Source organism: Coffea eugenioides, unplaced genomic scaffold (genome assembly GCF_003713205.1).
Source record: "Coffea eugenioides isolate CCC68of unplaced genomic scaffold, Ceug_1.0 ScVebR1_3262;HRSCAF=4445, whole genome shotgun sequence".
NCBI classification, from domain to species: Eukaryota; Viridiplantae; Streptophyta; class Magnoliopsida; order Gentianales; family Rubiaceae; genus Coffea; species Coffea eugenioides.
Window position 1 is genome coordinate 1 of NW_020863822.1, and position 16655 is coordinate 16655.

The 16655-nt window shown below is 37.3% G+C and overlaps 2 protein-coding genes across 2 annotated transcripts; both read left to right on the top strand.

The window, feature by feature from the left end:
* Window positions 1-6003: 6003 nt before the first annotated feature.
* LOC113757716 (putative receptor-like protein kinase At3g47110) lies at window positions 6004-8823 on the top strand. The gene has a single exon (XM_027300858.1). It carries the CDS (start codon window positions 6004-6006, stop codon window positions 8821-8823), a length of 2820 nt encoding a protein of 939 aa, XP_027156659.1.
* A 5181-nt stretch (window positions 8824-14004) lies between these two features.
* LOC113757715 lies at window positions 14005-16512 on the top strand. The gene is made up of 2 exons (XM_027300857.1): window positions 14005-14165; window positions 16154-16512. The coding sequence occupies exons 1-2, from the start codon at window positions 14005-14007 to the stop codon at window positions 16320-16322; spliced, it is 330 nt and encodes a 109-aa protein (XP_027156658.1). The 3' UTR covers window positions 16323-16512.
* Window positions 16513-16655: the final 143 nt, after the last annotated feature.

Below are 16655 nucleotides of genomic sequence, written 5' to 3' on the forward strand. Positions count from 1 at the left end.
TCTGGAAGCGGGGTGCTGATCAAATCATCCGTAGATGTGTAAGTGAAGTTGAATTTCAATCTATTCTAGCCTATTGTCACTCTTTTGCATGTGGAGGTCACTTTGGACCGAAGAGAACGGCTCGTAAGGTGCTAGAGAGTGGATTCTATTGGCCAACTCTATTCAAGGATGCCTACTCATTTTGTAAGTCATGTGATAAGTGTCAAAGAGTGGGTAATATCTCTCGTAGGGATCAAATGACTCAAACCCCAATGATTTTGTTGAAATTTTTGACGTTTGGGGCATTGATTTTATGGGTCCTTTTCCTTCTTCCTTTGGTTTTTTGTATATATTGCTTGCTGTAAATTATGTTTCGAAATGGGTAGAAGCAAAGGCCACCCGCACTAATGATTCCAAAGTGGTTGCAGAATTCGTTAAGTCTAATATTTTTGTTCGCTTTGGGATGCCGCGAGCAATTGTAAGTGATCGGGGTACTCATTTCTGCAACAAAAAGATCGCTGCAATTTTTAGGAGATATGGTGTCTTGCACAAAGTCTCTACATCATACCATCCTCAGACAAATGGTCAGGCGGAAACATCGAACCGAGAGATCAAATCAATTCTAGAAAAGATGGTCCGACCCGATAGGAAGGATTGGAGTGTGAGACTAGATGATGCACTATGGGCATATAGGACAGCATACAAGACACCCATTGGCATGTCCCCTTACCGATTGGTATTTGGAAAGCCATGTCATCTCCCGGTCGAGTTTGAGCATAGAGCATTTTGGGCGGTCAAACAATGCAACATGGATATCGAGGAAGGCGGAATTCAAAGAAAGTTACAATTACTAGAGTTGGAAGAAATTCGAAATGAAGCATACGAGAATGCAGTGATCTATAAGGAGAAGAATCAGATCTTTCATGACCAACAGATCTCTAGGAAGACATTCGTCTGTGGGCAAAAAGTTTTACTATACCACTCCAAATTGAAACTATTTCCAGGTAAATTACGTTCTCGTTGGATTGGCCCTTTTGTTGTGACTAATGTCTTTCATTATGGTGCAGTAGAGATCCAAAGTTTGAAAACAGAGAAGAAATTTGTGGTGAATGGTCATCGTCTCAAGCCGTATTATGAAGGATTTCCAATTGAACGGGTGGAGATGATGCAACTGGAAGACCCGATTTGCTTAGTTTAAGCAAATTCTGGACTCCGTCTAGCCAAAGACGTTAAAGAAAGGCGCTTTTGGGAGGCAACCCAATTTTTGATTTTGTTGGTTTTTGTTGTGCGATTCGTTAAATATGTCGTTTCTCATCTGGGTATTGCTTAAATTTGATATTTTTCTCTATTATGATCAGGACAGGTGATCATGGCGTGCCCATGCGAAGAGGGCACGCATTAAAGTTCCAACTTCAAGGTTTTGGAAAAGTGACCAAATGAGGCAAAAAAGGCGAAATTTGATCAAAGATCTCAATACCTCAAATTCAGTAATTGTGGTTTTTGATGCATTAAAGAGGTTTAGAATGCATGTTTAGATCATTTTACATGTGCGTGAATGGTTTATTTTGACATAGAAATGATCTATGATGCATTTTGGGAAATTGGGGTATCATTTGTAATTATTCCAAAGTTGAATTTCTGCTAAATTTTGCAGCAGAAAACGCGTTTTTTAATGAAACGCGCCACTGAATCGCGTTTTCATAGAATCGCGTTTTCAAATCTGCGCCTATAATTAAGAAAACGCGCCTTAAAAACGCGATAGGAAGTCGCGTTTTCTACCAAGTCGCGTTTTCCAGCCTGTTCAGAAACCAAAAACGCGCCTTCAAATACGCGACTTAAAGTCGCGTTTTTTCACGTAGTCGCGTTTTTCAATGCTGCAAATTTGGTGAAGAAACGCGACTTCACAAAACGCACTTTGAGGTGCGTTTTCTTGAGCCGCGTTTTCTTGGATCACTTTTCAACTCTAATTTTCTTCATGTTGGCTTGTTTTTAGTAAGTTTTAGTTCTTCGATTAATGTTTGTGTGTTTTGTAGGTGGCAATGGCAAGAGTTCATGCAAATGATCTCAATTGCAAGGGTGTTTATATTAAGGCAAAAAGGGAGTTTTCATGTTCAATTGCTGCATTTCATGCATTTAAAGTGTTTCATGTTTAAGTTATATTCATGCATGATCATATTAAATTTGAATTTTATTCAAAGAACATGAAGTAGGTTGAATGTGGAAGGTTGGCCAAGCAAATTTGGAGGAAAAACTGCAGAAAACAGCTTTTTCTGCAGCAAATCCGGCCATAAATCCGGCCAAATGTCCAGAATGCTTAAAAAAAAAAAATGTAAGACCAAAAACTATTTTTTTTCCTCTCATTTTCTCCTCTCTTCTTTTTCTTTCTTTCTTTTTCTTTTCTTTCTTTCCTTTCTTTCTTTCTTCTTCTTTCCCCCGCTGCCTGCTTCATCTTCTTCCTCGCGAGCTCCGCCAGCCGCTGCACCTTCATCGCAGCTCTTCCGCTCGTCCAACCACCACCTGCGCGCCACCAGCAGCCAAGCCGCTGTCCCTTTCTTTTTCTTTCTTCTTCGGCTGCGAACCTCACCCAACCGCCGCCCACCCCAGCTCTTCTCGCCGCTGCCTCGGCTCTCCTCGCCAAGGGTGACCACCAGCTCATCTGACCTCCTTCACCCTTGCCATAGCCACCGCCTCCAAGATCCGCCTGAAGCCCCGAAAGCCGAGCACCACCAGATCCAGCTGCCGCAAACTCTTCTCTCTCACAGCCACCACCTTCATCGCACTACTGGCTTCGTATGCACGCGCCTGCCTCAATCTCTTTCTATTATTTTTTTTTATTTTCTTATTTTATTATTGCAGTATGTTTTTATTATTTTTATTACAGTACGTTTTTGAAAATTTTGCGTGTTTGGACTACCTGACATTTCTATTCCTCCTTAGTTGGGTACTTCTGTGTTACTTTGCTTGTTTCTTTTTACTTTGCTTGATTTTTATTTATTTAGTAGATTGACTTGTGAATTGAATGTCCAATCGTTAATCATTATATATATATATATATTTTAGGTCGAATTGTGTTTAATCTGCTGTACTTTGTGTCTAACTGTGGGTAATTTGCTACAGTTGTTTGTTCAATTGGGAGGTGCTTTTACATTTGGCTAAGTTTGGAACCACGAGTGTTTATTGATTGCATTTGTTATAAGTATTGAGATATCTGTATAACTTGCGAGTGAATGCAGTGTGCATTTTGTTCATTGAATTGATTTTTCATTTGTTAGTGCTTTGAATTTCTTGTTTCCATTATTCGTTAGCAACTGTTGTCTATTGTGGTTTGGAGTGCAATTTGGAAAGAATGGTGAAACCACGATCCCGATCCTTTGACCTCCGCTTCGCCTCCTCCAACTACAAGTGCTAATAGCTGGCACCAGCTTCAGGGGAGTTTTGTTGTCCTTCTTCTTATTTTTACTGTTTCATTATCACATTGAGGGCAATGTGTGATTTAAGTGTGGGGGGGATTTGGGTTTAGTTTTGATTGGTGTTTCTTTAATTTGCTGCCTTTCTTACTAGTGTTTTGATGAATAAATGTGGCATCTCACTCGTCTATTGCTGGTTATGATTTATTCTATGAATTTAGTTTAAGTGGCAAGTAAAAGCATGTTATCTTGGTAAATATCATGAGTTTAATGACTTGGTGCAAATTGTGGTTAAATTGTTTAGGCAATATAAATATTTTACTAGCAATTGTTGTGTGGATTAGGCAATTGTTGATCTTAGTTCTCCATATTAGGAGATGACGTGGGCCATGATCTTTAATTATCTGGTTTTCTGGTGCTTTAATTGTGATTAATAAATGACCCTACTCCGCTAGTGTCGTCACCCAGTAACCGGGAGTCTTCACCACAAGTGTCGACTTTCGCGTCAAAAAGTGACTATATATATGAGTAGTTAGTCCTGAAGTTGTGAAGAGTTGAGTAACTGGGCTCTTTCATCTAAAAATGTCAGAGTTCACGTCAAAAGACTTGAATAGCTTGGGACTGAGCATTTATTAAAAAAAAGAAAAAGAAAATAATTATTATCATAAAAAAAAGAAAAAGAAAATAATAAGTAAGCTTATGATCATGTTGGCCTGCCGATCCTTGTTCTTCAATGTTGAGATTTTGATTTTCAGTTGACCCAATTGCTAACTTTTGCTAGTTTAATATTTTGATTTCTTAGACGAGTTAGCTATGAATTGGACGAGTCTATGATTTCAGGAGCTAACCGGGAGAAATATGTCTTGACACTTAGCCACTAAAACTTGATTTTGGGATAAGCGTAGCTTGGCAGTAAATGAAATGAGAGTTAGCCATTGTTGAATTTAGTTGTTCCCATGCTTGAGGACAAGCATGATTTAAGTGTGGGGGGAATTGATAAGGTGTTAATTGTTAGTAATTTTATTATTAATTTTTCCCTGTTTCCATGCCAAATATTATTTTAATTGTCAACATATACTTATATTTGGCATCTGGACTCAATTTCAGGAAGTGGAGCAGAAAAGAGAGATTTTCTTACAACAAATACTCCACACGTGGGAAGTTTCTAAAGAACATACAAGCTAGGTTCCACGGGTGTATTTGTGCTGGAATTGATGATTACAGTGGACTCCTCCGTTTTGATAATTGCAGAGGAATTGATGATTGTGCTGGAATTAATTGGAATGATGTTTTCTTTCATTATCTAACGGGGACCACGTAGAAAGTCTGTCCTTATGGTGGGAGATGTACTCATTAGCCAAGATGTTGGCTTTGATGATTGTAGCTTTTCCAATTGCTCCCTACGTAGAGTAGTGGGCTCAAGGAGAAAAGACTATGAAAAAGCTATGAAGACTAAAGGCTTGCCTTATATATATCGAACGATGGCAGAAGACGAGACGCTAGTGAGTTGTAGTTTTCTTTCAAAATAAGCTCCGTAGGAGGATAGAGGAGTTTGTAGTTTTTCTCTCCGAGGGATGTTCCAGAGGAGAGAATAGGGAGTTGTTTTGGTTTGTTGAATTCTATTGTGCAATTTTCTTATTTTCTTCCGAGAGCTTTGTTATTCACTCTCTCAATTATCGAAGAAAGATGATGTCTTTAAATTCAATTGAATTGTGTGAAGATTTTCGTATGAGGCGTGGCTAATTTTCTCATCTAGTCAAGGATCAACGCGAAGACGCAGTCCCAAATATCTGTGAGATCTAATTAATTTTACGTGTTCCTTAATTTGTTAATATTTGCATGTTTTCTATTTTAATTTTCATGGGATTATTTTGTTAATTGGATATCAAGGGCCCGATGTGCAATTTGACTTATTAATCTCTTGTCAAATTAATCAATTAAATCCGTAATTATTTAGTTGGTTAATATTAGTGACAACTAGTATTTTCACATACTAGGGGGACATACAATCTGATTTAAATAACCCTTGTAGCGTGTTATTAATTTGGGTTAGGCTTTTCTAATTTTTAATGCAATTAGGAAATTAATTCCTACGGTCGTACCTAGGAGTATTTCCTGGTTAGAGGTAATCAACGGTCGTACCTTGGTTATCAATAAATTAAGGAAAAGCTGGTCGTTAGAGTTTATCGGCGACTATAACTAGCCTATTAATAAAATTAAGTGAACCTTCTTTGCATCAATGATCGGATGAATGGACTGTGTCTGCGTAGTTGTATCCTTGGCTAGAATTTTTTATCAGTTATTTAATTGCTATTTATAATTGTATTAATTAATTAATTATTTTTGGTTAATTATTTTTAGTTAAATTGTTTAATTATTTATTTTATATTTCATCCTGATAAAAATCCCCCGTGTCTCGAATTTAAAAAGAATCAAATTTTTTTCAGTCCCTGTGGATTCGACCCTGCTTACTACTATACACAGAAAATTTATTTTTCTTAAGCAGGTATTTATTATTGCACAGGCACGACTCCTGTCACATTCCCATAACGCAGAAACTTTTATCGTTCAATCATCAATTTGTTGCAAATTATTCCATCTTCGCATCCAACAGCTCATGGAAGTTCCCAATACCATGTGGGGATTTCGCTCATCATCAACATTAGCGAGCATTTTTCTCCTACTCTCAGTTGCCGTGAACTTTTCAGTAAACCATGTTTCAGCTGCTAAACAATTTCAAAATGAGACCGATCGACTTGCTCTGCTTGAATTCAAGAAGCAGATATATGATGACCCGTTTGGAGTCCTGAATTCCTGGAACCATTCACAGCACCATTGCCAGTGGGAAGGAGTCACCTGTAGTACTCGACATCAGAGGGTCATAGCCTTGACTCTACGGCATAAGCAGTTGTCTGGAACCATATCTCCTCATGTCGGAAATCTAAGCTTCATGAGGTTCATCCAACTTCCGGAGAATCAATTCCACGGAGAGATTCCCCAAGAATTCGGTCGCCTCTTCAGGCTGAGAGTCTTGAACCTATCAAGTAACGCAATCAGTGGAAAAATCCCAGCAAACCTGAGCTACTGCGCAGAGTTGGTAACTATTAGCCTAACGGGGAACAAGCTAGAAGGGAAAATTCCGATTGATCAGCTAAGCAGTCTGAAGAAGCTTGAATATTTTAACCTTCGCACAAACAATTTGACAGGAGAGATTCCCTCCTCCATTGGTAACTTATCGTTATTGATTGGACTCGCTCTCGACTTCAACAACCTGGAGGGAAAGCTGCCTCTAGAGATGGGGCTCTTGAAAAGGTTGGTTCAATTATTTCTTGGAGAAAATAAACTATCTGGTATAATCCCTGCCTCCATCTTTAATAGTTCAGCCATTACTGTCATTTCAGTGGCCGGCAATTCCTTTCATGGCAATCTCCCAATCACCTTACCAAATCTGGAAGCATTAGGTGTTGGGGGAAACAAGTTCTATGGAAACTTTCCAATTTCAATCACCAATGCTTCGGGGCTTGAGGTACTTGATCTTTCCAGCAATAAGTTTGCCGGCCAAATTCCGACTAATTTAGGAGATCTGACACAACTTAATTTTTTATCTCTTAGTGATAATCTCTTCGGCAGTAATTCTATAGGCGACTTGGGTTTTATTGGATCACTGACCAACTGCAGTAATCTAAGAATCCTTTCCCTGAGTATCAATAAATTTGGAAGTAATATACCTAGAGTCATGTCCAATCTCTCAAATCAACTCACTGAATTGTACTTGGGGGGAAATCAACTGTCAGGAACTATTCCAGAAGGGTTTGGAAATTTTGTCAACCTATATATCCTTAGCCTTGAATCCAACTCTCTTTCTGGGGTCATTCCAAGAGATATTGGCAAATTACAAAATTTGCAACATCTGCGTTTTGGCAATAATCAATTTTCAGGACAGATAGTCTCTACCCTATGTAACGCCACCACTCTATACCTTCTGGACTTGTCAACCAACCAGTTTGAAGGGGGCAATATACTTGACAATGTTCTTATAAACTGTCAAAATTTGCAATATCTTGATATATCTCAAAACAACTTCACTGGAATTATATCACCACATTTTTTGGAGACGCACTCATCACTGATTGCTATGGGATTAAGTGAAAATTCTTTCACTGGTTCTCTGCCTCCTGAAGTTGGAAAGCTTGTACATTTGGTGAATTTCTCGGTTTCCCACAACCAACTTGCTGGAGCTATACCCATCTCACTTGCTGACTGTTCAGATCTGGAGAATCTTTATATGGAAGCCAATTTTTTCCAAGGAACAATTCCACCAAATTTGGCTTCTTGGAAGAGCATCCAGCAATTAGACCTTTCAAGTAACAATTTGACAGGACCAATACCAAAGGAACTTGAGAAGCTTCAATATTTGAGGTACTTAAACCTTTTCTACAACGACATCGAGGGCGAGATACCAAAAACAGGGATTTTCAGTAATGCAAGCCAAATATCATTGATTGGCAACAACAAACTCTGTGGAGGCATTCCAGAATTGGAGTTCCCTCCTTGCCCAGTGATTAAGGGGAAAAACAGAGGAAAGCTGAAGGTTATCATATTGCTGTCCATTGTTTTACCAGCAACGCTTCTGGTTCTTGGTGCATTGTTGTTATATTTCTTGGTATATCATAAAGGAGAAAGAAGCATGGTGGCAGGATTCTCTAGCATGCCCCCAAGAATCGATGAGCTCTTACGGCTTTCTTACCATGAACTTCTTCGTGCAACTTCTGGATTTTCTCCAGAAAACTTAATTGGTTCAGGAAATTTTGGATTTGTCTACAAAGGAAGGCTAGAAAAAAATGGCAACAAGCTTGTAGCAGTCAAAGTTCTTGATCTTCAGAAGAATGGGGCTTCGAAAAGTTTTAAGGCCGAGTGCAAAGCATTAAGAAATATTCGCCATAGAAACCTCGTTTCTATCGTGAGTTATTGCTCCAGTATTGATTCCAAGGGTGATGAATTCAAAGCTCTAGTCTATGAGTTGATGGAAAATGGAAATCTGGACCTGTGGCTGCATCCTTCAGAGACAACTGATCAGGCAACAAGCTCAAGAAGTCTTAATCTTCTTCAGAAGCTAAATATTGGAATTGATGTGGCTTCAGCATTGCAATATCTTCACGACCACTGCGAAGCTGAGATTGTTCACTGTGATCTAAAACCAAGTAACATTCTTCTTGACAATGATCTTGTTGCTCATGTGGGTGATTTTGGATTGGCAAGGCTTCTCCCAAAACCCATCAACACTTCTTCCGAGCAAGGAACCAGCAGTAGCATTGCCATAAAAGGATCGATCGGTTATGCAGCTCCAGTAACTATAATTTACAACCTTTTTATGGGCAAGATGTTACTTAATTGTGCACAGAAGTATAGAACTTTTGGAAGATTTAATTCTTTTTAATTTTTTTATTATAATTACTCTGAGATCTCTAATCACTGATGCATAGTAGCTAATTTTAATTAAGTCATTTTGTTATAAAAGAAGGTCCACTATGCCCCAATCTAACATTTGATTAATTTTAATCACTTAGTTTTTTTTTTATAGTTTTTCTTTTACCACCCAATAATAACATGTATAGAAACAAAATCTCAGAGTATGGAATGGGTCTTGCGGCATCAACTCAGGGGGATGTCTACAGCTACGGCATTCTTTTGCTAGAAATGATTACAGGAAGGAGGCCAACAGATGATATATTCGTGGGTGACCTTGATCTACATAACTATGTTAATGGGGCTTTGCATGAACAAGTTTCTAAGATCGTGGAGCCGTTGCTTCTTCTTGAAGGAGATGAAAACAGAAATATGACTCCTGGAGGGGAAACTATTAATGGTGGAAGAGAGATTGATTGCATTATTTCCCTGCTGAAAATTGGACTCAAGTGCTCTGCAAGATTACCAAATGACAGGATGCATATGAATGAAGTTGTCAGAAAATTACATCTCATTAAGGATGTTTTCCTTGGTGTCAGGGTGCATCAAGAAAATTTTGAAGCTTAATATCCACAGGTATACTCAAGAATTTAATACAGCCTACAAGTTGAAGTCCATTTTTTCCATATTAGGTAAAGAATTTTATTCTTGACCTAGGCTTGCAAGCTAACTCGTTCTACCAGTCAAAATCTATTCCAGTCCAAACCAAAAAAAGCTATGGGTCGTGCTTACAAGCATGGAAAAAGATGGCTTCTCATACTAATGCATGAATTCTTGATTTGCAGCTGCTTACAGGTCTGAATCTCCAAGCTTTTATTTTGGACGAAGTCTTGTAAGCTAACTGGTTTCTATCGTTCAGAATCCAATTTAGACACACACACACACACACACAAAACAAAAAACGGAAACAAGAGAAAAGTTATATAAGTGTTGTGCCCACTGGCATGGAAAAGGATGTCTTCTTGTACTAATGCTTGAAATCTTGATTTGCAGCTGCTTACTGGTCTGAATCTCCAAGCTGAAGTTGTTAATGGGGTGAGCTAATGAAGAAGACACCTTTGGCTTTTTATTTGAAAATAAAAATAAATGGATGATTCAAACATATTCCTGTAGTCTTTCTTTATAAGAATTAGATGTTCAGGGAGGCTGTCAATTGACTCAATTCTGCTTGAACATCTTAGTGCTTCCATATTGTGCTTGGATAGTATGCAATACATTATGCTTACAATGCATAGTCTTGCTCCCGCTTTCTTTGAATTTTGATTTTGCTACTATATGAAATTTCAGTTACTATCAGAACAACATAAGGGGATAAAAGGTGAGGATCAATTGTACAATAAATTCATATGTTCCCTTATTACCATATCCATGTATTAAAGCTGTGGATCTTTCCATGGTGGGGTTCATACTTTTATGCCATATCTTGATGATTTTGAACGTAAAATGTTAGTAGGGCCTAGTAAGTAACCTAGGCAATATCAGGTTGAAAGAAAAGTTAAAGAAGGAAGTGAAGGGGAAGGAGAAATGAAAAGAAAAGATAAAACGTTAAATAATTGGAGGAACTGCCAAGAAAAAAAAATCAGAAGGGAAAAGGATTTTTGAGTGAACAATTTATCCACGTGCAAGTCGCGTCCTCTGGCTCTGGCAGCCCAACTTAGGGTCAAAATTCCCGAGAAGCACAAATTGGGTAAGGTATCAATTGGGAAATGGGAACATTCTACCATCGTGGGTAAAAAAGACTCCATTGGCAGGGAGAAAAGGAAATCAAAAAAGTGTATAGGGGGCAAACTGCAATATTTTGACAAAACTTTCCTTTTTCTTTCGAGGGAATGTTTTGACAAAATTAGTTTATGAAGCAATGTGAAATACCAACTTACATGAAGGTGGACTTTTTTGCTTTGATAATATCATTAAGTATTAATCTTTTTTACACTGTTAACTGTTAATGTATATATTTACGAGTTTAGATGTATGTTACATTTATCTCAGTTTGAATTTAAATATCAAACTTTGCAAGTATCTAAAACCTGCTAGCCTATATACCAACAATGATTTGTTCGTTAAACAATCCCACTTTTAGCTTGTCAGTTTGAATTAAAATATCAAACTTTGCAAGTATCTAAAACCTTCTAACCTATATACTAACAATGACTTGTTTTTTGTTCGTTAAACAATCCCATTTTCAGTTTGTTTGAAATGACATTGCTATTAAGCTCTTACTTGTGTTAATTCCACTTTGCACTCTTTACTCCAACTATCATTTGCATCCTTAAACTACGCTTCGCTCTCTAAACTATAAATTTTGTTCAACTTAAATACAATAATTCTTCCTGAAATGCTCAAAATTAACAGAATAATTCCCATATTCCGTTAACTTATCATTTTAACTAAAATTAACCTGATGTATTGGTACATAAATGTCAATTCAGAAACCCTTAAAACCTCTTAAAAATCAAACAAATTTTCTTTTTCTTCCTTCGTTCTTACATTTTTTTTCATTTCCTTTTCTATTACCAGATAGAAGGTACCACCATCGCCAACAGCATACAATCAAAGGTTTAGCCAAGTCCAACACCATAATCGATAACATGCATATCTCTCCATCATTGAAAATGAATATCCACATAGTCATCCGCTGCAAAACAAATCCAAAGGAAATTAAAGGCCATCCATGCTCCCAAAAATGCTTCGATCTCACACTCAACATTACCCACAATTAATACAACCCTACCTTCAAATCTAGCGGCACCTCTGCTTCCAATTTCCACTTTCAATTTACAGCAAAAAATCCAAATTTTCTGGAAACCCACAAAACCATGTTCAGACCAGACAATCCTTTAATCACCCCATATTTAAACCCCTATATCCAAAAAAAAATCCCAACTAAAAGAATTATTCTCAACCAAAACAACAATGATGGTACTAATGTTGAAGAACAAGAGACATTTGCGGTCAATGTCAAAATTGATTAAAAAAGGGTGTGATATGAAAACAATCAATTTTTCGTAACTACATCTGACTTTTAGAATTCCTCGACTAATTTTTTTTGGTTTAACCAATTTCATGGATAACCTAGGTTTGAAAATTCTAGCACAGTTAGATTGGTTTCGTGATGTTATTTGAGATCCTCAGTACTCTTGAACCTTAGTGACAACAACATTTCATCTCTGCTAGTTGGATGTCAAGAAACTCGTCCAGAAATCACTATTCTAAACACCGCTAAAATTTAAAATGCCTTATCTTAGAGTTTAGGCCTATATTGACGGGCAAGACACCGCTTGCACCTTGGATTTCAACAAATTAGAAATTTTTGCCAATTTTTTGGAGATTATACAAAAATTTGAGTGGTGAAAGAAGCGTTATCGAAAGCGAGAGCTTGGTGATTATTGTGGGCTGGTTGAGGATGTTCTTTAAACAAGGCGAAGAAAGGGCCAATTAAATTTTAAGGCCTGATCTAAGATATCGTTCAAACGAGGAAAAGGGCTCTTGAGAGGCAGCCCAGCCCGTATCCTTTTATTCCTCATTATTAATTGGTGGCTTACTTTACTTTTTTGGTGTAAAATTGGGACTGTAAGCTTGATATGTATCCATGAATTGGGTTGCATTGAGTGTATTCTCACTGGGCCGGGCAATTAGCCTCACCCTTCCTTTGTTTCCTTACAGGATATGACTAATTTGTGGAATAGAATTTGAAAAAATGGTGCCGATCGCGATGAACTAGATGAATGACTCTTTTTTGTATTGTATATTAAAATGGGACCCCTAAATGTATCATTAGCGGCCGGTTTCACTTTGTTTGGCAAACCATATATGTAGTGACATTTGTATCACTTTAAATGTCATTTTGGTTGTAAAGGCTAATGTATGGGTTATATGTAAATTCGATGTTGGGGGATTCGGGACGAGTCGGTTACTATTCATGCCGACTCCGGATTCATTCTATTTTTTATTGCCTTGCATGGAACTAAGTAATCAGTAGATGAAAGTTACACCAAGAAGAATCTCAGTGACTTTCTGAGGATTTTTGTTTTTTTTTTGGTCTCAGTGAATTACATTTTTGTCCCAAAAAATTGTTTCTTCGCGTTCCGTCTAAGAATTCGCATTGAAGTGGGTACGAGCAATTTATAATTAGGGAGAGAGTTTTCATTTTCTAAAATTTTGAAGTGTAAAGGGTGCAAAATAAATTAACCCTTCTGCTCCCCTTCGTTCTTGGTTTCCTCATCCCCAGCTCAAACTTATTCTGCTTGTATAATAATCCCAGCATCCAAACGTTTCCCTCTCTATATTTCTTTCAAACTATATATTAACCGATCTCAACTCCGCTGCGCGGTCCTTTTTGACGGAAAACCTAAGTTTACCGAAGCTGTATGTATTGCATCCAGTACCGGTTAATCGTTCCATAATTACCATGGAAGACAAAGAAAACAGAGTTCCTCGGGTAAACTTGAACAAGCAAACCACTCTTTTTAGCCCAAGTTTCGAGCCACTCTGGCGGAACTTACGTAGTCTCCGAGGTCGAAGCCCGGAGCTTTCCCGATCAATTTGCAAACAATTGTATAGCCAAAGTGGCCGCTTCGACTTCAGTCTCTGGTCTCACCATTCCTGCCCTTCCCCATCCCTCCTCGCCTGTTTGTCAACCCTTCGAACTTTTGCAAATTCAATGAACCCGTCTGGGGCTCTGTCGTTTCGACGAAAATAGCTTGAATTGAGGGCTGATTCTTGTTGTATGTTTGCAAATGTAAGTACAGGTGGTGGAGAGTGTTAAAAAGTGGCATGTAGAGTTGAATGGAATTCAGGGAAATGAAGGCGGCCTTTAGAAATTTCAATATCCCGGTTGAGTCTTTTTGGCGAAAGAGGACGATTTTAGATTTTGACGAGGAAAATGGTAAGTGTTTTGTGGTTTTTTGGAGTAGGATTTCTAATGTGGTTTGAAGCCGTTGAGCCGGACATGATGGTAGTTAGAGGGAAGAGAGAGGAGGGGTTGCAGAAATCTGTTGAGGAGATTGGGGAAGAGGGAAATTGGAGGTTTTGAAGAGGTAAATTTGGAAAATGCAGAGGATTTTAGATTGTTGTGGAATATTGAGAAACAGCTGGGTATGATTCAGAAGGATGGATCAGATGCAGATTACATTGAGGGACGGAAGGGAAACGAATGGAGGTGGAGGATAGGGTGTTTAGGTTGGCGCAAAGATGTGTCCAGATTGTGCATTTAGATGCTATGAAGGAATTATTGGACAAGAATGAGCTGGATGGGGTGGTTTCCCATTTAAAGTATCTTCATTTGGATTTTGGTGTGGAGGACATGGACTACCGGTATGTGCAGTTGTGATTTTACCAACATGGTTGATTTTTTTTTTTTTAATAATGTTGTAATCTTTATTTTCCTTTAATGTTTTATCGAGATTAATTGGAGTTTATGCTGGTGATTTTTGGTTGAATATGATTTTGATTGAAAATCAGAAGTAGAAAGTGGAATTTTGTTGGCTCTTTCGTCTGTATCCTGACCTTGTCCAATGAACCAGAATTGACATGCATGGAAAAGGACACAATAGCGTGCTTGAATTTGAGAGCGTTAGATTGAGAGGATAGATTAAAATATAAACTATTAGAGGAAAGAGTTTTCCAAGAAGTTTGCTGTTCAAAAGTTGTGAAATATGGAGATTGAAGACTAGTTAATGGTATTAACATATCTACACATATTGCTTATGAAAGGGAGAAAAGGGAATTCTCATCCAGGAGGAATTAAATGCTAATGAAAATTGCTATTTGTTGACCATTATCCCATGTGAATTTGAAGTTTTTAGGATTATGCAAATTTGAAGTCAATATTATCCTTTTGCAAATTTGAAGCTCAATGTGCTGTCTGGATATGCTAAACAAACTAACAAACAACTTTCTGATGATGAAAAGGATATGTTACTGGATTGACGTGAAACTGGAGAAGCTTTTGTTTGCTCGGTTCTCACATACTTTTCGAATTACCAAATGAGAAGATTTTTTTTGAATTTGTTCTTGAATTTGCAGTTGGTATCTTTCATATGGGAGTGAGCCAGCAACTTCTGGAAAAATATAGAAATAGTTTTTTTTTGTTTCTTTTTTTTTTTTAATGTTTAAGTATCTTGAGGGTGTGTATTTGATATCAGTCTAAATTGCAAATAGAAGCCAGTATCCACTTTGGCATCTTTGAAAAGAGAATACAACTATTTGTGGATATCTGATCTGTTTGATTCATTGGGCAATGAGTCTAATGTCTTGATAAAATACATCACAACCATGAAGCTCATGAAAGTATTTAAAATTATTGACTGTTTGATGTTTTCCAGCAGCAGTTATTTGTTAGGGTAGAATTGGGAGGAAAAATAATAATTGAAATTGTATAGAAGCAATTGAAATTGTATAGACGCAATGAAAATTTAGGAAAGATACTTTGTAAGTTAATGGGCTAGGTAGTTATTGTTAGGGTCAATGTACTATGTGATTCTCATATGAAAGGAGGCTGGAATTGATTACGTGTCCTGGAATAATTTGACCATTCTAAGCACAGGATGTGCATTATTTAATCAACATAATTTGTTTGAGGATTTTATGAATTTGATGCTTTGGAAGTGGAAACTTGTTTAGGCATGTGTGTACTGTGCAGTTATCTTCTTTATCACTTTGTATATTGGGGTTTTGTTGACATTGATTACTTTCTCGTAGAAGCTGGGCTTTGTTATCTTCTCTGTTTTTCTGATGGTTCAACATTGGAAGTTTTGAATGTCATGAGGAATTAGTGTATTGATAACTGTTATAGACAGTTATGGTTTACTGTAGTCATCTGCCAATTGATGTAGAATTTAGATTGTCAAGAGGCTTGAAACTTATGTGTGCACCTCATATTGTCTTTTCATTCTCTAAATTCCTTCCTAGGTGAAAATTGGTCTCTTATGAAACATCTTTCAGATTGTCAAAAGTCGAGAGACAAAAATAGTATTCTCCTAGTCACAAATTTGTTATCTGCAGATTGCAGAAGCTATTTTTTTTTTTTTTGCTCCATGAGATCTTAATTTTTCATGCATAACAAACCAACAGAATATTCATAAGTAATTAAAATTCTGCTATATATTCTCTTTCTATTGCCACTTCTTAAAAGTCACCAAAAGAAGGGGAAAAAAGAGAAATGTACCAATGATAAGACAGTTATTTTTTTTAAGACAGTTACTGTTAACTTTGAGATTTTTTCTTTGTTTCCTTTTAATATGTCAAAAGCTTGAAGAAGTTCTCCAGCTATTTGATTCAACTCCGTTTTGTTGTTGTACTAGAATGGTTTTGGAAGGTCTCCTCAGGAAGGTTTTGCCAAGAAGAGTTAACTATGGAGATTCCTGGTTCGCCGTGCGAGATAAATTGTTGTCAGTTTATGGAGAAGCACTTTCTTCATCTTGCATCCGTCTTGTTCAGATGATTCAGGTGGTATTGATGTTTAGTCTTTAAACATCTGAGCTGCTGAACTTATTTGCCAGTAAAAAATAGTTAATTGTTCATAATTTTTGCTATGGTGCTTATGTTGAGTCACCCTTAACTGGTTGTAGCCGGCTAGTGAAATCTTGTAGAGTCCTTTTTGACACAGAAGTAAATGTATATTTTTTTGGCTATCCTGATGCTATTATTTCTTTTCCATTCTAAGAAAAAAGTGCACACTTATTCTTTGTATATTAGTTCCAAAAATATCTGATCTTCTGTGATGGGAAGCTATTATCTTGCAATTCAATTTTTTTCAAGGACTTAATTTGGCTGAGGATTTGGTCGTATTTTACCGCTTTCCTG